Below are 20,857 nucleotides of genomic sequence, written 5' to 3'. Positions count from 1 at the left end.
TACAAGTAAATAATTAAAATATTTCCCTGGGGGATGGAGAAATGGCTCAGTGGTTAATCACAGATGCTCTTCCAGAAGATCTGCATTCAATTTCCAGCATCCACCCCAGGTAGCTCCAGGGCATCTGACGCCCCTGTCCTTTGAGGAAATCTGTAGTCATGTGCACAGTCACATACATAGAATTAAAAATAATAAAAATATTAAAAATAGAATTCCCTGTTAGGTCTAACACCTAAAAAAAGTATTGTTTTCCTACATGGTAATCTGTACTCTTCTCTTTAAAAGTATGAAGAATTTAAACTTAAATTTTAATTATTTTTCCATCTGCTTAAATTTTACTTATAACCTCAGTATTTTAACAACCAATTCTCTTTGCCATGAGCCAGGTTGCTAAGTCATTGAGTATTAAGAAAATAGTTTCTAAGTGGGTTCACGATTTCTGTTTTACTTTGTTTTTTGAGAAAGGAAGGTTAATTTGGCAAACTAATATTTTATAAAAATTTTAAGATTGATTCAGGGAAAATTGAAAATTTCTGCTCAATTTTGGTGGAAAATCTTGATGAAGACATTATTATTATTATTATTATTATCATTATTATTATTATTATTATTATTGAGGCAAGGTCTCATTGGGTAGACCAGGCTAGGCTAGATCTTAGAGATCCAGCTGCCTCCCAAGTGCTGGGATTAAAGGTGTGTCTGACTTATTTATACAATATTAAATTACCTTTTTTTAATTAGAAGCAAGGCAACAATAGCAACTAAACAGTATAGAAACTGGGGCATCTTAATTAATATCACTAAAGAAAACAGATGAACATCATTTAACACTATATGAATTACCATCAAAGAACATGATGTCACTTTTAAAATGTTCTGAATGGAGGTGCATATCTTGAATTATGAGAAACATTAAATAAACCTGAACTGTGATTTAAAATAAATGACTAATATACATTTAAAAATTCTAAGTTGCCAAAGGTAAAAAAGAGTTGTAGATTATAGAAAATATAGACATCATAAATGAAATGTATCTCTCAATCTGAGAGAAAAGTGCTACAGAGGACATTAGAGGATAGCAGATAAATATGACTAAAGTATTGCATCTACTGATTGCTCTGTGTGTCTATATGCTACACATAGCCTCACATGTGTGTGGATTCCTTGCATACATCATGGTCAACAGCAAAATGATCCATGAAGAGATTTAGGAAAACTCAGTTTAACCTAACTTAGTCAGCCAGGTTGGATCAAACTTCCGGAGTCTGATGCCAGGTGGTTTCTTGCCAGCATATTTAAACAAAGAATAATTTGGAAAACAGTTTCCGGGTATACTACAAGACCTTGTGCACAAGGAAGCATAATTACATCAAAACAAACTCAAAGGCTGGAGAGATGGCTCAGCGGTTAAGAGCACTGCCTACTCTTCTGAAAGTCCTGAGTTCAAATCCCAGCAACCACATGGTGACTGACAACTATCTGTACAGCTACAGTGTACTCATATACATAAAATAAATAAATCTTAAAAAAACATAACTCAAAATACATGTCATTTTTCCCAAGATGATGGGTTCTAGAGATAGGCTACATATATTAGCTTCAAAGCCTATGGAAGGATCTGACATGGTCTCAGTCATACAAATACTGTAGAGGTCATTTGGGCTATAAGCTGCCTTCAGTCCTAGATGTGGGAGCTTGACATGACCTGACCCTACAGCTAATACAGATCACCAAGTTATTAATCGCTTCCATTCTCAGCCTTCTGGATGGAAAAATATGTTATATGTCCTTTTCATTAAGAGGACATTCCTGTGTGCTTAAACTTCCTGGCTTCCCTGATGATCTGTGGGTGTAAAGACCATGCTTCCACCACATATGTAGAAAACAAAATTGTAGCCTGGCATAGTGGTACACTCCTTCAGTTCCAGCATGAGAGAGGCAGAGCCAGGTGGATCTCTGTGAGTCTAAGGCCAGTTTAACCTGTGTAGTGAGTTTCAAGCTAGCCAGGGCAAAATAACACACACACACACACACACACACACACACACACACACACACACACACACACACACACACAGAGATTGAGAGAGAGAGAGAGAGAGAGAGAGAGAGAGAGAGAGAGAGAGAGAGATGGATAGAGTGAGCAAAAGTTGCAGAGAGATGCATATATAAAATCAATGTAACAGTGTATTAAATTTCTAAGTGCAGGTAAAGTATTTAAGTTCTCACACTCTTACACTTTTCTGTAAATTGTAAGAACAAAATAAAATGAAATGCCATTTTTGTCTATCAAGTTAGTAAGTTTCATGTATTCATTCTTAATGATAATATTTATTTTGAAGATAAAGTCAAGTTGATTTGCCCGATTATGAAAGAATAACATGCTACTGATCCTTTTAGAAATCAATTTACTGAAATGTACTGATTATCCCAGTAATTCTTGAGACTCTATGCTAAAGGAAAAAGAACTGATAAATATCTACATGTTAACAAAAAATTTCAGCCAGGTGTGGTGGCACAGGCCTTTAATCCCAGCACTCAGGAGGCAGAGGCAGGTGGATTTCTGAGTTCGACACCAGCCTGGTCTACAAAGTGAGTTCCAGGACAGCCAGAGTTACACAGAGAAACCCTGTCTTGAAAAACCAAAAAAAGAAAAAGAAAAATTTTCCTGGAATTATTTAAAACAGTTTGAAGCAACATACATTTTTCAATGTGATATAACCATTGATGAAATATTTACAAGGCATTTGTAATATTTATGTTAATAAAAAGAATATAAAGATAATTCATTTGTAGTACAATTATATTGAATATGTCTATAATTATCTAAATATGCCAAGTATCTCTATAAGAAGCAGCAAACAAGACAATCTAAATGATGAACCTGGACAGTTTATTTATATTCCTGTTTTCTAAATTTTTCTTTGGATTATAAGTTTGACTTTGTAATATGTGGAACTATGTAGAAATGTAGTATATTTACAATGTTTCCTTACTCTTCACTCTTTTGAAGATGTGCTGAAGGCACTGTCCTCAGCTACAATTGCTGAGGTTGCCCGCGACAATAAGGAAGTGCAGGATGCTATCGCGAGGGAAGGGGCCATCCCTCCCCTGGTAACTCTTTTTAAAGGGAAGCAGCTCAGTGTCCAAGTGAAAGGTGCAATGGCTGTGGAGTCACTGGCAAACTGCAACCCTTTAATCCAGAAGGAATTTCTGGAAAGAGAATTAACCAAGGACCTCCTAAAACTTCTACAGGTAGAGATTTTTATCATTACTTTTCCAATTGTTTAGATGGTTTATTTTATTTTGAATTGTATTTGAAGGTTGGAAAATCAAACAAAATTCTGAATGTGTATTTTATAAACTATACATCTGTAATGTGTTTAGTACACATGCACTGAGTGAATGTCATGTTTTTGTTTTAATAGGCCTTTCAAATAGATGTTAAGGAGCAGGGAGCCATAGCACTTTGGGCCTTGGCAGGACAAACATTGAAACAACAAAAGTATATGGCAGAGCAGATTGGATACAACCTCATAATAAGCATGCTTCTGTCGCCATCAGCTAAGATGCAGTATGTAGGTAGGTTGCTTTCTTTGCATAACTGCTGATGTAGTAGGCACCTAAGTCCACACCCACCTCTTACTGTTTGTTACCAGGAGGTGAAGCGGTCATCGCTCTGAGTAAGGACAGTAGGATGCATCAGAATCAAATCTGTGAAGGCAAGGGCATTGCACCACTGGTTCGCCTGCTGAGGATTAATAAGATACCAGAAGGCACACTTCTGAGCGTCATCAGAGCAGTGGGGTCCATTTGTATTGGTTTGTATGCAATCTCAATTTCTTAAATACTATGAGAAAAATAAAAGACTTGGGTAGAGAAGTAGTAATTGCCTCTTTATCACTATTCATACTATAAGAGATCTCAAAGATTTACAAATAGTTTAAATAAACTTGGTCAGTTAAAATGGTGACATTAAGAATTTCATATCTGTCTTGCTCTTGAATTCAGAGTAAAATAGAAAATGAAGACAATGAGCATTGATTATTTTGAACTGAATATAATTCCATTCATTTTAAGATAAGTTTAAAATGTCGAGTCATAAATTTCTTAAGGTAAACATTCAATTATATTTTTTAATTCTTGTTTATTTATATAAATAACTCTTTGTTTATATAAAGTGGTCTTTGTTGCAAAAGAACTGACGTTTTAGGGTTTATGAAAAAAGTTGCAGAACATTTAGTAATTGATCTACCAATAAAATTTGGGTGCTTGGCTGACAATAGCAAGTCAGAGTAGAGTCTGTAGATGTCTTGCAAACAACGGAAAAGATCTTTTTTGTGCATGTTTCTCCATGTAATTGTATTTTCTCAAAAGCACCCAGATGTTGAAGTTAGTAGCTCCATTTTAATTCCATGCTCATGAAAAATATCTGTAGTAGTTCATTAACTATTATAAGAAATAAATAATCCAGAGAACATTGTCTCTTTCATAGCTGGAATCTATAATATATATTCTTATAATAAAATTCTAGTAAATGAGTATTAAAGAGATGACTCAGTTGTTAAGACAGCTTATTGCTCTTCCAGGAGCTATTTCAGTTTTTAGCATCCATATTTTTAGCACCCTTCCTGTAATTCCAGCTGGAACATAAGCATACATAGATATAGTCACACAAATTAAACAAATCTAGTAAATGGTACATATATATATATACACACACACACACACACACACACACATATATATATATATATATACACTCTACCTCTATCTATCTATCTATCTATCTATCTATCTATCTATCTATCTATCTTTGCTTGATCATCCACCTAACAACTATACTTATATGGGGGTGGTGAAGGAGATAGAAGGAGAAAAAATAAAATGTTTTTTGCTCATTCTACTCCCCTTAATTAATTTAAATTTTCCAAATAAAAATAAGTGGCTGGTTCTTTGTCAATGTTTAAAGAAGCCTAAACTTGTATTTTTTATTTAAGTATATAAGTTTGCTATATTTATATAGTGTACATATAAATATATTTATACTATATTTAAGTATATAAGCCTACAATATACAAAATGGCATTCCTTGGCCAAACAAAATTAAAAATTTATGCATATTCACAAAAATGAGATTAACTTTTCTCCTGATATAAGATTGCAACTCAAAGTATGGAATGTTATAAAGATAATGTTTATCTTATTACTATATGCAATTTAAGAAAGCTAGAAAATTTAACTTAGTGATTGCTCATTTTTTGATTAAGAAACTTTTAATAGAAAATAATAACTATAAACTTGACTATCAGGATATTGTATTTTAAAACAATGCAGGCTGTTATTCTTTAGCAATGTAGCATTTTTCAACTTTATGTGCTGTGTCTCTATTATAAAAACCATTTATAATTTTTGTTTTGTTTTTTGAGGGTTTCTCTGTGTAGCCCTGGCTGTCCTGGAACTTACTCTGTAGACCAGGCTGGCCTCGAACTCAGAAATCCGCCTGCCTCTGCCTCCCAAGCGCTGGGATTAAAGGCGTGCGCCACTACGCCCGACCATTTATAATTTTAATAATGAATTTTCCATGCTTATTCATTCTGCCCTTTAAAGAATTAAAGCAGGAGTATTGAAATAGTGTCAATATACCATGTTGTTAAAATTTGCTAGCCACATTACCTTAAGATGGTTTTTCAACCAAAGCCAAGCTAAGTTTGACTCTACAATTTACAATATGAAACAAAACCATGACCTCATTGACCTATGAGAACCTTACAGGTGTGGCCCACACGAGCAATCCCATGAGTCAACAATTTGTTGTAGAGGAAAATGCTCTTCCAGTGCTTATTCAGCTACTAAGAAATCATCCTTCAATTAACATTAGGGTATGTATTAAGGTTTTAAATGTTTCTGACACACTAAGTGCAATATATACAACACCTTTACAAATAATGTGTAACTTAGATTATGCAAGTTTATAAGAATAACAACTTAACTTTTAAAACAAAAATCTAAAATTTTTAAGCAGAAAAGATTAATGTAGTAAATATTAATTTTTTCAAATATGACATGAAAGTCTTACACACTTATTCCTTAGCTATTCACTGTGTATTCATAGAATAGCTTCCCTCTTCCTTAGTGCGTTGCATGGCACTGTTTCTCAACACAGTGTGGGCTGACTGTCAACCAGTGTGCTAAAGGCCAGATTATAACCAATTACTATACGGTCTTTGAGAGGCAGTCACTCTTCCATCCATGCCTTTAATAAGCCAGCATCAATTCAAAGCCTTTACCAAAGCCATAGACATTCAGGAATTTGTAGATGGCCAAGAGGGAAACTATAACAACAAATACTATCATACATTTTCTTCTCATACTTGCCAGGGACTCTATTAGTGATAAGGAAATATATATAGAATAATGTGATAGTGAATAGAAATATTTCCTTTTATAGATATATTGAAAAAGATAAATCATAAGAATCAGGTTTTTCAAGCTATGAGAAATAGAAAAATACAGATTAACATATTAATGAATAGTAATATTTACTTTTTTATTAGATGTTTTCTTCATTTACATTTCAAATGCTATCCCCTTTCCCAGTTTCCTTTCCAAAAATCCACTATACCTTCCCCCCGCCCTGCTTCCCAACCCACCCACTCCTGCTTCCTGGCCCTGGCGTTCCCCTGTACTGGGGCCTATAATCTTCTCAAGACCAAGGGCCTCTCCTCCCAATGATGGCCGACTAGGCCATCCTCTGCTACATATACAGCTAGAGACACGAGCTCTGGGGGTACTGGTTAGTTCATATTGTTGTTCCTCCTATAGTGCTGCAGACCCCTTCAGCTCCTTGGGTACTTTCTCTAGATTCTTCATTGGGGACCTTGTGTTCCATCCAATAGATGAACTGTGAGCATCCACTTCTGTGTTTGCCAGGCACTGGCATAGCCTCACAGGAGACAGCTATATCAGGGTCCTGTCAGCAAAATCTTGTTGGTATATTTCCTTTTATAGACACATTATAGGAAAAGATACTATAAGACACTTGCCCCCGCTCCCTTTCAGGATATAAAAGGGATGATTTAATTGTGTAAGTTTGATAGGAAATAAAGGTAAGCATAAGCTACAAATCACTTTTGTTTCCAATTATAAATAAAAATTATATAGACCTTTAAAGTATATTTCATAAGACTATGGAAAACTTCCATTTTATCCTTTTTTTTTTTCAGAAAATTTTAAACTTGTTAAACTATAACCTAAATACTTTCAGTCACTTTCCTGAAAATTAGACTCTACAATGGACAGAACATTTCACAATGGTTATGCTTCTCTCTCTCTCTCTCTCTCTCTCTCTCTCTCTCTCTCTCTCTCTCTCTCTCTCACCTTCTTCTTTTTTTATTTTCCCACATCTCCCTCCCCCATGTCTCCAAAAGGATGTCCCCACCCCCCAAACGGCACACCCCACCCCACCAGACCTCTCCACTCCCTGGGGCCTCAAGTCTCTTGAGGGTTAGGTGCATCTTCTCTCACTTAGTCCCCAACTGGCAGTCCTCTGCTGTATGTGTGTTGGGGGCCTCTTATTAGCTGGTGTATGCATTTTGGTTGGTGCCTCAGTGTCTGAGAGATCTTGGGGGTCCAGATTAGCTGAGACTGCTGGTCTTCCTATAGGGCTGCCTTCCCCCTCAGCTTCTTCCAGCTTTTCCCTAATTCAACCACAGGGACCACCAGTTTCTGTCCATTGGTTGAGTGTAAATATCTGCATCTGACTCTTTCTGCTGCTTGTTGGACCTTTTGGAGGGCAGTTCCTGTTTGTAAGCATACCATAGTATCAGTAATAGTGTCAGGCCGTGGGGCCTCCCCTTGAGCTGGATTCCAATTTGGGCTGTCACTGGACCTTCTTTCCCTCATTCTCTTCTCCTTTTTGTCCCTGCAGTTCTTTTAGACGGGAACAATTCTGGGTCAGTTTTTGACTGTGGGATGGCAACCCCTTCCCTCCACTTGATGCCCTGTATTTCTGCTGGAGGTGGACTTTACAATTTCCCTCTACACACTGTAGAACATTTTATCTAAGTTTCCTCCTGTTGAGTCCTGAGGGTCTCTCACCTCCCAGATCTCTGGCACATTCTAGAGGGTCCCCTCCCCCACCCCCTACCTCCTGCGGTTTCCTGTTTCCATTCATTTTTCCATTCATTATGCTGACCCTCAGGGCTTCAGTCCTGTCCCTCACAATACCTGATCATGTCCTCCTCTTCCCCTCCCTGTCCCCTTTCCTACCCAGGTTTCCCCATCCCTTCTCCTCTCCTGTGATTGATTGCTTTATTCTCTCTCTCTCACGTGGGATTGAAGCATCCTTATGTGGGCCCTTCAGCTTGTTAATCTTTTTGAGTTCTGTGGATTGTATCCTGGATATTCTGTACTTCTTCTCCCCCCCCCCCCACCCCCACCCCCGCTAAAATCTACTTCTTAGTGAGTACATACCATGCATGTCCTTTTGGCTCTGAGTTACCTCACTCAGGATGGTATTTTCTAGTTTCATCCATTTGCCTGCAAAACTCATGATGTCCTTGTAATTAATAGCTGAGTAGTATTCCATTGTGTAAATGAACCACACTTTCTGTATCCATTCTTCTGCTGTGGAACATCTGGGTTTTTTCCAGCTTCTGGCTATCACATATAAGGCCACTACGGAACAGTGGAACACATGTCCCTGTGGCATGGTAGGGCATCTTTTGGGTATATGCCCAAAAAGAGTGGTATAGCTGGGTCTTCAGATAGATCTATTCCAATTTTCTGAAGAACCTCCAGACTGATTTCCAGAATGGTCGTACTAGCTTGCGATCTCACCAGCAATGGAGGAGTGTTCTTCTCCCTCCATATCCTTACCAACATGTGTTGTCACCTGAGTTTTGATCTCAGCCATTCTGATTGGTGTAAGGTGGAATCTCAAGAAAGGCATACTATAGCCCTTTCAAAAGCTGTCTGTTGAGTCTCGGGATGTACATGGTTCAGTTTCCTAACGCAGGATAACTGTAAACCAAACAACTCTAAAAACTAAAGAAAACAACTCTGCCCTGATGCTCCTCGTATAAAACTTAGCTTAAACTCTCAGCCGGTCCCTTACACATCGACAGCTCCATGGTCATCAGCAACCTAAAACAGCCTTTAAACCCATGCCAGCAAATACTTCAAAATTAGGTTTGGAAGTGGAAGGGACTCGACTTCATATGTAGGACTAGGACTGCATCTCTGCTCATGCCCTACTGTCCCTGGGAACCCCACCCCACCTATGGCACCCTCAGAAGGAAATGTGTGGTTGTCTCTGGACACAGAGGAGATGGACATTTCCTGGCCATTAAAATTTATGAGGAACAGTCCTGCAGAAGCTGTGTTAGTCTTTAAATAGTAGCCAGAGAACTATACTCAATAACCATGCTTTAAAACCCTTTATAACCATATCTCCATAATCTAGTCTGTATAAATATTTACATAATGAAATATATTCTTTGGTAATCTGTGAATGGAAGATAATTTCTGAAAACCACATATTTAGGTTGAGGTGGCATTTTCATTGGCATGCATCGTCCTAGGGAATAATTCGCTAAAAAAGGAATTACAAAATGATGAAGGATTTGAATATTCTGATGTCCTTTATCTTCTTCACTCAAAAGATAAGGTAAGACCTCCACAGAGCCTCTGTGTGCTCACATGGGCGAGATGGCTCTAAGAAAACAATATCAGTTATGACTAAATGCTCCCCATGGCAACATGCAAGTGTATTTTTTAAGAGAATATACAAAATGTCTCTTTGTAGGTCATGATTGTGTACTGGTATGATAATCAAATTTTCCAAGGAAGACAGGTAGCAATGTTATGCTTGGTGACGAACGCCAAATCGGCCATTAATTGAACATTTAACCTAATGTTATGCCTTTTCATCCCCAGCCATTCCCTTCTTATCTAACACTACAGGGAGGCTTCTGAAACACTTTTTGATGAAGAGAGTTTTTCTAAGACAGTTAATATGAGGCAATTATTTTTCTTTAAAAATGTCCCCTAACAATGTCACATTTCTCTTCCTGTTAAGAATAAAATGCATTGTAATAGTCAGCAACCTAGGAGCCAATGAGGAACACGTGATGAAGTAAATGAAATGATTGGTGTTTCTCCTTCTCTAGGAAGTCTGCCTGAAAGCAGGTTATGCACTAACCCTTTTTGCCTTCAACGATCGCTTTCAACAGCACTTGATATTGGAAATTGGATTGATAACTGTATCTATTTTTGAGCCATTTCTTCAATCCAGCGTTGAAACAGAGAGGGCAATGGCAGCATTTCAGGTACATAAATCAATCCTAACATTTCATATCGGCAAGTATGGTGTTGTAGTGAACACTTCTTCATTGGGGATTTAGAAAAATGTTCATTAATTTATGAAATTTAGTACTTGGCACATTTGCCCCTCTACCTCATGAAAAGTCCATTACTAGGATTTCTTTATATGGAATTTTTAAGGTTACATTTGACGTCTATAACAACCCTGTGATGCCAGCAGGAAAGTGTCTTAATCACATCATGTTTAAAGAACTATGTAGAGAAACATGGCTGGGTTGAAAACAAGTGTAATTGCAGACTGTGAGCTTATTACATGGCTTCTTGCACCCTGAATAGTATTTAGACTCCTTGGTGTCTCATGCTTTTCTTCAGAGCTTTTCTAACCTAAACCTCATTAAGTACTTCTCTTGTACTTCAAGGACAACTGTTGCAAGGACTGTGGAAAGGATAATATGGCCTGTCATAGTCACTGTTGTGACCATTTGCGGGGGTCGGAGGGGAGTAATGTAACCTGTGCTCTCTACCTCTCCATCTCTTCTGTTAGAGTCCACCAAATATTCCCATGACTCATTAAAAATGTGTCCAAATCATAAATGATAAAGAAAATCTGAGTAGCAACTGTTCACCAATTCTACATTTTGTCTCTTTTAGATCATCATATTAGCTAAAGCCATTATTGATGTGGACCATGTTACTTTGTATGGAAGGGGGATTCAGATCTTAGCTGACAGTCTGAACTCGGTCCACGCTCCTACTATTGCCTTGACAGGTAAGAAATATCTAAACAACAACAATGACAACAACAAAACAAACAACAACAAAAATCTAATGGCATCTATACAAAGGAACAAGCTTTGTGTCCAAGACTATAAAATATTTTAGATTGGAATCTCAACAATACTAAAGTATTACTGATTCCCTGTTGCATAGTTTCGAATTATGCTACCTGAAAATACTGAGCATCCATTTCTGCATCGAGCAATGGGCATGCACTCTGCACACTGAAAAGGAACAGAGTAACTCTCACCATGGCCCTTTCCTTTTTTAATTATTATTTCAAACTTTTAATGATTTTTTTAGACTATAAAGTGAGAATTCAATTATGCACTGACCATTGTGTCTCAAGAAATAGATATGGTACACAGTTATGGTTCAAGGAAAACACTTAAATACTTAAATAAATAAAATCTTAATAACCCCAAAAGAGTGAATATATTTTGAAGCATTGGAAGACAGAAAGCTTCCAGCTTTAAAAACTTCTTCTTCTTATATAAATAAATCTGTGTAAGGCTTAGTATGTTCACAGAAATGCAGTCAACTACAGGGAACGATTATCCTGCATTTACATGGACATGTTTTCTTACTTCTTCATTTTGGTTGTGTAGCTCAAGTCTTTTACAGTGAAATGCACATGTGAACAAAAAGCAATCTATCAGTTATCAGTTTTAGATAATATAAGAGCTTTTCTATGTTTTAATTCTAGGTAATATAATAGCCAGCCTGGCTCACTCAAGAGCTGGGATTCCAGAGGCTTTTGTCTCACTGGGAACAGTCCAGAGGCTCTGCTACCACCTGTACGCTAGAAGTGAAGAGGTAAAAAGAAAAGGCTAAGCAGGGGGTGGTGGCGCATGACTTTAATCCCAGCACTCAGGAGGCAGAGGCAGGCAGATTTCTGAGTTCGAGGCCAGCCTGGTGACAGAGTGAGTTCCAGGACAGCCAGGGCTATACAGAGAAACCCTGTCTAAACAAAAAGAAAAGAAAAGAAAAGAAAATGCTATTTGTAAAACGGAACGTGCTGCAAACAGTAACCGGTGCTTCTCCCACATAAGAGGACACTTTTTCTTGGGATACTATGTAATTTATATTAACTCAAAAATAGTATTAGTCATGTCTGACATCTACAATTCTGATTCTAATTCCAACATTTAAGCAGATTTTTAAAAAGCAATATATAACAACTGTAATTAAACTTTTTAAAATGTGGGGCTGGAGAGATGCTTCAAGAGCAGGTACTGCTGCTCTAGAGGACCCCAGTTTGGCTCCCAGCACCTATATTGAATGGTTCACAGCGCGTGGGCACGCACACGCGCGTGTACACACACACACACACACATCTTTTAAAAACTTAAAGGTCAGGATGGAGAAGAAAAATTGATGATTAATATTGGTGGAAAAGTCTCTGGGTAAAGCTGCATGCATACCTTTACAAGCGCTTTATGATCAATCACCTCATAGCAAAAAGCAGTGTAAGTTTAAAAAGAAGATACTTTCTAATATCATGCTTATTAAAATATTTTTAAGAATGTTTAAAATCTATTATCTGTTCAAATTAATCGGAGTTAAAATACAAAAAAAAAACAAAAAAACAAAACCCAAAACTAACAAACAAAAGCAAAACAAAATAAAACAAAACAAAAACCTGTGAAATGGGCTATTTAATTCTAAAATCAAGATTGAACCTACAAAATTTCATGTCAGAGTTCATGCCAGTAATATCAGCACTCGGGATACCAAGACAGGAGGATTTCTCTTATTTCAAAACCAATCTTGGTTTCACAGGAATTTGGCATATGCCCTGTGAAGGAGTGGCATGCAGATTTGTGAGGAGCACCATACCTAAGGAACAAATGATGACAAGGATGTAAGAAAGTGCCGTACAGATACCCAATGCTTTGAATAACTTAAATTTTAAATATGTAGTGTATAAGCAAATAGACTGTGATGACACAGAAATTTAATTAAAATGTTAGAAAGTATTATACAAAAATTTGTTAGTCAATGGGTGAGCCTTTTTTTCATTTTTTAATATTCTTAAGTAATTCTAAAATGAAGTCAAATATGCTCACAGATAATTGTGAGCAGTAACTAGAAATCAAGGGCAATTAACAGTATTCTTTAAAAATAGGGGCAGAAGATGTGACCTGGACGTGGAATGAGTGACCTGGCAGGCTTGAGCCATCATGCTCCTACCTGGTGATTGATGTCTGCTTATACCCAGATCTGATTATTAACATTTAAAGATGTTAATAATACTGACAACAATAATAATAATAATAATTTATTTGGTTTTTTAAAACAGGGTTTCTCTGTATAACAGCCCTGCCTGTCCTGGAACTCACTTTGTAGGCCTTGCTGGCCTCAAACTCAGAGATCGCTTTCTTGTGCCTTCCTAGTTCTAGGATTAAAGATGTGTTCTACTATGCGCAGCTTATAGAAATTTTCTTAAGATTTATTTTATTTTTAATAACGTGTGTATGTGTCTGTGTAGGTATGTGCATGTGGATGCAGGTCCCCATGGAGGCCAGAGGAGGGTGTTGGATCCCCTGGACTTGGAGTTCCAGGTGGTTGTAAGCTGCCTGATTGGGCTAGATAATTTTATTAGATTTTTTGAGAAAACCATACCAAGTGTTTTCATCATATTCGCCTGTCTCCTTTTCAACTTGTCCTTTACCCATCCCCACTCCCACATTGACACAATTTTCAGTCCTGCTCCAATGATCCTGAATGTTTTCCACTGGAGGCTCCCTATCCCAGCAGCTAACATTTGCCAATGGCTCTGTGGCCATGGGTGGGATTGTGTGCTGGAGTGTGGTCTGGGTTGGGCTTGCATGGGATTTATGCTTGCTATTGAAACTATTTTGAGTTCATATGTAGAAATGCCTTGCTGTATGTAGAAGACACTGTTTCCTGTAGTTAGCCACACCTCTGGCTCTTGAGTTCTTTCCATCACTCACCACCAATAATCTCTGAGCCTTCAGAGCCCACTATTTACGTTTCTTCTCATAAAATTGTGATAAACCTATTTGACACAGAGAAATTCTACATATGCTACACATGACACCCTCAATCCAAACACTTATTAAAAATTCAAGACAGCCAGGTGGTGGTGGTGCATGCCTTTAATCCCAGCACTTGGGAGGCAGAGGTAGGCAGATTTCTGAGTTTGAGGCCAGCCTGGTCTACAAAGTGAGTTCCAGGACAGCCAGGGCTATACAGAGAAACCCTGTCTCACAAAACCAAGAAAAAAAAATTCAAGACAAATACTGAGATTTGAACTCAAAGTAATATTCAAAAAGTGTACATGAATATATTTAGCTCTGGTGAACTGTGTAATTTAAAATGGTAAAATAGCAAATATTCTGTCATATATATATATATATATATATATATATATATATATATATATATATATAGAGAGAGAGAGAGAGAGAGAGAGAGATTGGTTTGTTTGTTTGTTTGTTTGTTTGTTTCTCTGTATAGCTCTGGCTTTCCTGGAACTCACTCTGTAGACCAGGCTGGCCTCGAACTCAGAAATCCGCCTGCCTCTGCCTCTGCCTCCCAAGTGCTGGGATTAAAGGCATGCTCCACCACTGCCTGGCTGTCAGTTATATTTTGTCATAATAAAATATTAGAAAAATGTGTAAGAAATTTCGTCCTGTTTCAGGTTCGCACAGCATGTTCCTGTGCCCTTGGCTACCTCACTTACAATGCACACGCTTTCCGACTTCTGTTAACTGAGTGTAGGAATAAGCCGAACCAATTCCTGCGCATCACAAATAACATCAGTAAAGATGCAAAGATCAATCCTGCGTTCCTAAAGGAGTTTCAACTGCAGCAAAGGATGGGACTTCCATCCTTAAGGTACTATGCCTTTATGGCCTTGTTGGACATCAATGGGAGGAGAGGCCCTTAGTCCTGGGAAGGCTCAATGGCCCAGTGTAGGAGAATGCCAGGGTGAGGAGGTAGGAGTGGGTGGGTGGTGGAGCACACTCACAGAAGCAGGGAGAGGGAGGATGGGATAGGGGATTTCCAGAGAGGAAACTGGGAAAGGGAATAATATTTGAAATGTAAATAAATAAAATATCCAATAAAAAAAAAAGAAGTTTCAGATGTGACATCATTAGTAAAGATCTTAGATTTTAGGGATCCACCATGTAAAACTCCCCTTGAAATGTGTATCCTCTGTGTATCAAATATAAATTTATAAATTTAACCTTGAATGAATGTTCATTGACAAAGCCATGGTTTTATTGATTTTTGAATGCCAAGTGTCTTTTTGCTTTTGTTTATTATCAATCTCTGTACCAAAATAAACAGCAGTAGGTTTCTGCTTAAAGCTTACTCTTAAATATCAAAAAATTTTCCTCATTTTTAATTGCATTACTCCATCAAGGAAAAATAGTAAAATTCACTTTGTCTCAACATTATGATTTCATTATAACCTAAGTCTTTTAAAATGAGAAGTGCAAAAAAAACAAAAACAAAAACAAAACTTACTGTGAACTATTTTCTCTGCTTCTACATACAGAGCTGAATTATGAGTCTTTCCAGGTAGGAAGGCATTCATATATAGGAAAAGATTTACTCACAATATATTATTATTATGATGATACAAGAAGGGAATCATACCTAATAGTATTTTATGGCTATATAAACTAATTTTATGTAGGAAAAAGATAAGTCTATTTTAAGAATCCTTTAAAAACTGAAAATCTGAACATTAATTGTGATAACTTACAAGTTAATTTTATTGTTTTATAAATTTAATTTAGTACAAATTGTTGCGGTATATCTCCATCCCAAATATGCCCCGGCAACACAACACAGTTAATATGCTTACAGGCTGTGCACCTAGATTGGGCAGATCTACCACTACACTACCATCTTCCACATCTATGAGACCCCTTAGAACTTGTGGTTTCTCTTTCTCCTTCTTCCTCCTCTTCCTCTTCTTCTTCTTTCTCCTCAGCATCTTCTCCCTCTTTCATTTTCTCCTCTCTTCCCACCTTCCACTCTACCTTCCCTTTTATCTGCCCAATCGTCAGCTCTCCTTTATTTTACAAATTAAGGTGGGAAGCAGGTTTATAGGAAATCACCTGAGTGCTGACTCATTCATTGTTCACAACCAATCACAGGAGAACGGAATTAACATCAAATATAATTAGTTCCAGGACTATCTGCAACAAATGATTTATACTTTGTAGTCAGTCTTTCCCACACCTCTGTTGGAAATGGAAAAATGTGTTCCTGTTCAATTCTGTTTTCCTCAAAATTCAGTATGAGTCCCATCTTAGGGTTTCTATTACTGTAAAGAAACATTATGAAATATTTCATTGGGGCTGGCTTATAGTTCAGAGGTTTAGTCTATTATTGTTGTGGAAGGAAGCATAGCAGTGTGCAGGTAGACATGCTGCTGGAGACAGGACTGCCCCAGACATAGTGTTGGAGACGGAGCTTAGGGTTCTACAACTTGATCCACAGGCAGCAGAAATGACTGTGTTTAGCTTGAGGCTTAGCTTGAACATTTAAGACCTCAAAGCCTGCCTCCACAGTGACAGACTTCCTCCAACAAAGCCACACCTCCTAACAGAGCCATTCTCTATGGGACAAGCATTCACACATATGAGACTATGTCATTCCTTTTCAAACCATACCTTCATCCCATCACTTCAAACATAATGGTCCATTTTAGTTATGCTTAGTATTTGAAATGACTAAGTGATAAGGTAGCTGCAGGCAGCATACATGCAATTTTATACATGTATGACATAGATCATTATGCCCCTGAACATGGAACCTGGAATCTTTATTTATTCATGGTTTTCTGGGTATACTATGTCTTCATTTATTTTATTATTTGATATTTTGCCCCCTTTTAGCCTGGAGAGGAATGGAGGACCACCTGTAATTCCTGTCTTTAAAAAAGGTAATTAATTTTTCTTTTATTTCTTTAATGTCTGCTAGTCCTTGCATTCTGTTATTCTCTGGTAGAGTTTCCATTGCTGTGATAAAACACCAGGAACAAAGACAACTTGGGGCGAGAGGGTTTATTTCAACTTACAGCTTATAGCCAGCCCATCAGCTAGAAAAAAAGAGGGCTAGATTTTGAGACAGGACCTAATGCAGAGGGCATGGTCATGAGCTGATTGCTGGATTACTCAGTCTCCTTTTTTATACAGCCCAGGACCCAGCCAGGCGTAACACCAGCAACGTAGGGCAGGGCCCTCTCACATCAATCATAAATCAAGACAACGCCCACAGGCTTGCCAAGGACAGAGTTACAAAAGCACTTTCTTAATTGGTGGTACCATTTTCTCAGTTGTGTCTAGGTTTGTGTCAATACAACAAAAACCAACTAGCACATCCTATCTTTAAATATTCAAAATGTGGAGACAACCCTCTAGAGAACATACCTTTAAGCTTGTTTTGTAACTATACATACAGAAGACACATTCTTCATTTAATGTCTTTCCTACTGTTATTAGTAGCCAAAGATTTCTCTGGCAGGATGGCATAGTTGCTTAAAGTACTTGCCAACAAGCCTAATCACCCAAGCTTGAGCCTCAGAACTTACATGGTGGGAGAGAACTAATTTCCACAAGTTTTCTGTTAACTCTGCCCTCTACATATGTGTTCTGATACATATATACACACAAAATTTTTAAAAGATCTTTCTCTCTTATCTCCAAGTAAAACACAAATAAGGCACCATCTAACTGTGCCTTAAACAATCTTTCTCTTGTAAAATTTCATGTACAATTATCTAAAAACTCTTTTTTTTTTTGGTTTTTTCGAGACAGGGTTTCTCTGTGTAGCCCTGGCTGTCCTGGAACTCACTTTGTAGACCAGGCTGGCCTCGAACTCAGAAATCCGCCTGCCTCTGCCTCCCGAGTGCTGGGATTAAAGGCATGCGCCACCACACCCGGCCTAAAAACTCTTAAGACCAAAGGCCACACTGTTTTCATTGATACTTGATAGCTCTCAGTTAGTAGTTGAAAGTTGGGTAGTATGAGGAAATCAGAATTTAGATCTTACAGTATCATTAATTTCTATTTTAATTTTAAAAATACATTTGAATTTCATGGCGGGGGTGGGGGTGGGGTGGCGGGAAGCATGTGTCTGAGTGCAGATGCCCAAGAGGCCAGAATCCAGTAGAGATGAAGTTCCAGGAAGTTGTGCCCTGCTTGATGTGGGTGTTGGGTACTGACCATCAGTTCTCTGCAGGAGCACTCTATGCTCTTAGTGGCTAAGCCACCTCTCCAAGACCTTATTAGGTACTGAATAGGGAATAAACATGGGTTACTTATTGTAATGCGCATGCTTATTAATCTGCTAGCCTTAGAAAAGGGCCAATGACAGTGTATGTTGTCCTAGAATAAACATCTATGACATAACCAGTAAGAAAGTAGGAAATGTAAAACGAAGAATGCAGGACTGGGGGACGACGGTCCAGTGCTTAAGAACAACTACTGATCTTTTAGAAGGCCCGAGTTTAATTTGTTATTCATATACAGCTCACAGCTACCTGTAATTCCAGCTCTGGGGGATGTGATACCCTTGTCTAGCCTCAGTGTCCCCCCCAAATGAAATTCTTTTAAAAAAAAAAAGAGAAAAGGAATGTTTATTCAAGAGTATCTATAGAAAGCTGGTGCATGTTTTAGTTAGGCAAAGAAAATCAGTAATCAGATTATATTTAGGGCACTTGATTTGAGAGATGTTTAACTGTGGCCTTCTTACTTCCAGGGAAAGAGCACCGACAGAAAGCAAGACCTAAAATCCAACCAAGAGATTCCCTGACTTTATTACCTCCAGTGACTAACGTCAAGGAGCTCTTCAGAACAACACACAAGGCCAATATTGCCCACAACACTTTTTCATTTCCATCTGGAGTTTCATCAGATATCATAAATGTATCAAGACCAAGAATAGCGTTTTTGAACAAACTTAGGAAAGATGAACAGAAAGCCAACCCAGACCCTCCAGCGTTTTTGAACAAACTTGGCAAAGATGAACAGAATGCCAACCCAGACTCTGCAGAAAGCCAATAATCAAAAACAAAAAGCATTTGAAACATGAAATGATTCTTGACTGTTTTTTTTCCAAAACATACTGTTTATTGTGGAAAAATACACAGCATCTTCAGGGGATGGCATTTGTGTTGTTCGAATGGAAGTTGTTTATATTAATACTGAATAGATTTTCTTCCCAGAGTTTCATATGGAATTGAATTGCATGTCAGTTATTGCCTGAAAAAAATAAGTAGAATTTATGTACAGAATGCCTGTACTTAATACCTATCATATTTATCAACTGTTAGTAGAATAATACATATTTGTGTGTATCTATATATCTATAATATGCTTCAAGAGTTAGAAACATTATGAGTTGGTATACTGAGTTAAGAGCCCACATATTAACACTACCACACCTAAGCTGTCAGATAATAAGCATTACCAATGTGTGAGACATCTGAAAAACCATGAAATGTACAATGTCTAAATACTCATAGTAGCATCTGCTCATAAGGTACACAGGAAGTATAATTAAAACATAAGGAACCTAGAGCTGTCCTGTTATCTATAGGAAGTACCTTCGGTTTACACCTGGAAAACAAATAAAATAAAATCCCTCAACAAACTAGAATTTAAAAGAAAGAACACAAAATATTCAACCACACCATAAAAACACGAAACTGGAAACCACAAAACCACAGTACACAAGCAAAAGACCAGTAAAACAAAAAATGCCCAAACAAGGGCATGAGGCCTACCTACGCTTATATAGGGTGTAGATTTCCAGTAAGACTCCACTGGAGAAAAATAATTTGTCTGTTGCAAGTAGACGTCATTTAAGACAGCTTCTTGGTTAGAGATGGGAGTTTATGTTCACTTTCATATCTCAGGACTATGGCCCCATTTGTCTTGAACCTGTGCAGGCCCTCCGCGTGCTGTCACATCCCAGAGGTTATATGTGAATCAGTCCTGTTGTGTCTGGAGGCCACTATTTCCATACCTGCCTTGCCTCTGGCATAGCTTCTAGAACCTTAAGTGGAGGATGTCCATAACTCGGAAAAGATTACTTCTTATCACTCAGTTGTTTCCTTTTAAGACTATAGACAAGAAAAGCCTCAAGATAACATCCAGAGCTTTATTGGTGGAACCGGATCTTTGGCCAGCATCTAGCACCGGGCCTGGCGATTTTCCGAAGTATAATGTAGTGGGTAGGCAACGCGCCTCAGTCATAAATGTCGTGCTTTAAACACTTAAAGGCAAGCCACCTAAAACCAGTCTCCTCGAGAGCAGAACGCAAGAAATCGCACCTGCTCTGCAGAACTTTGGTTATGTGTAAGCTAAGAAGGATGCGCTTCCAGCTCGTGAATCGCTTCTGCGCATCTATGCATTTTCCAGCGGAGACATGCAAGAGGTTTGCTAAGACTCAAACCAGTGTGAGCTAGATATGCCTGAGCCACAGAGTGAGACTCTGTCTCAAATGAATATATTCATAATATATATTTCGGTAAATTTTCTTCCATAATTTATGTGTACTGATAGTAGTAGCCATAGGAAAATATCTGTTCATTCATAATCACATACGAAATGCAAATCCAAATGTAAGTTGTGAGTTCATGAGCTAGTTGTTGCATTTACTTGTTATTTCTTCACCCTCATCCTGTCATCCAACAGCCATCTAACAACCAAGAATACAAAGGCTATTTCCAGGTGCTCTATTTTAAAAGGAAAATAGATCATAA

The 20,857-nt window shown here is 37.8% G+C and overlaps 1 protein-coding gene across 3 annotated transcripts in view; it reads left to right on the top strand.

The window, feature by feature from the left end:
• The window catches only part of Ankar (ankyrin and armadillo repeat containing), a 68,863-nt gene extending 49,683 nt beyond the window's left edge, over positions 1–19,180 (top strand). For all 3 annotated transcript variants that reach the window (XM_021167928.3, XM_021167919.2, XM_021167911.3), the window contains exons 14-24: positions 3,014–3,255; positions 3,429–3,582; positions 3,660–3,821; positions 5,776–5,882; positions 9,548–9,670; positions 10,173–10,331; positions 10,978–11,095; positions 11,810–11,919; positions 14,771–14,967; positions 16,986–17,032; positions 18,850–19,180. In XM_021167928.3, the coding sequence (XP_021023587.1) occupies positions 3,014–3,255; positions 3,429–3,582; positions 3,660–3,821; positions 5,776–5,882; positions 9,548–9,670; positions 10,173–10,331; positions 10,978–11,095; positions 11,810–11,919; positions 14,771–14,967; positions 16,986–17,032; positions 18,850–19,154 (1,724 nt within the window). In that variant the 3' untranslated portion in view covers positions 19,155–19,180. The remainder of the gene's footprint in view (positions 1–3,013; positions 3,256–3,428; positions 3,583–3,659; positions 3,822–5,775; positions 5,883–9,547; positions 9,671–10,172; positions 10,332–10,977; positions 11,096–11,809; positions 11,920–14,770; positions 14,968–16,985; positions 17,033–18,849) is intronic.
• Positions 19,181–20,857: the final 1,677 nt, after the last annotated feature.

Source organism: Mus caroli, unplaced genomic scaffold (genome assembly GCF_978045245.1).
Source record: "Mus caroli unplaced genomic scaffold, Mus_caroli_1 scaffold_1, whole genome shotgun sequence".
Lineage (NCBI taxonomy): Eukaryota > Metazoa > Chordata > Mammalia > Rodentia > Muridae > Mus > Mus caroli.
The sequence above is the reverse complement of the archived record's forward strand: the minus strand, read 5'-3'. Positions and strand labels throughout refer to the sequence as shown.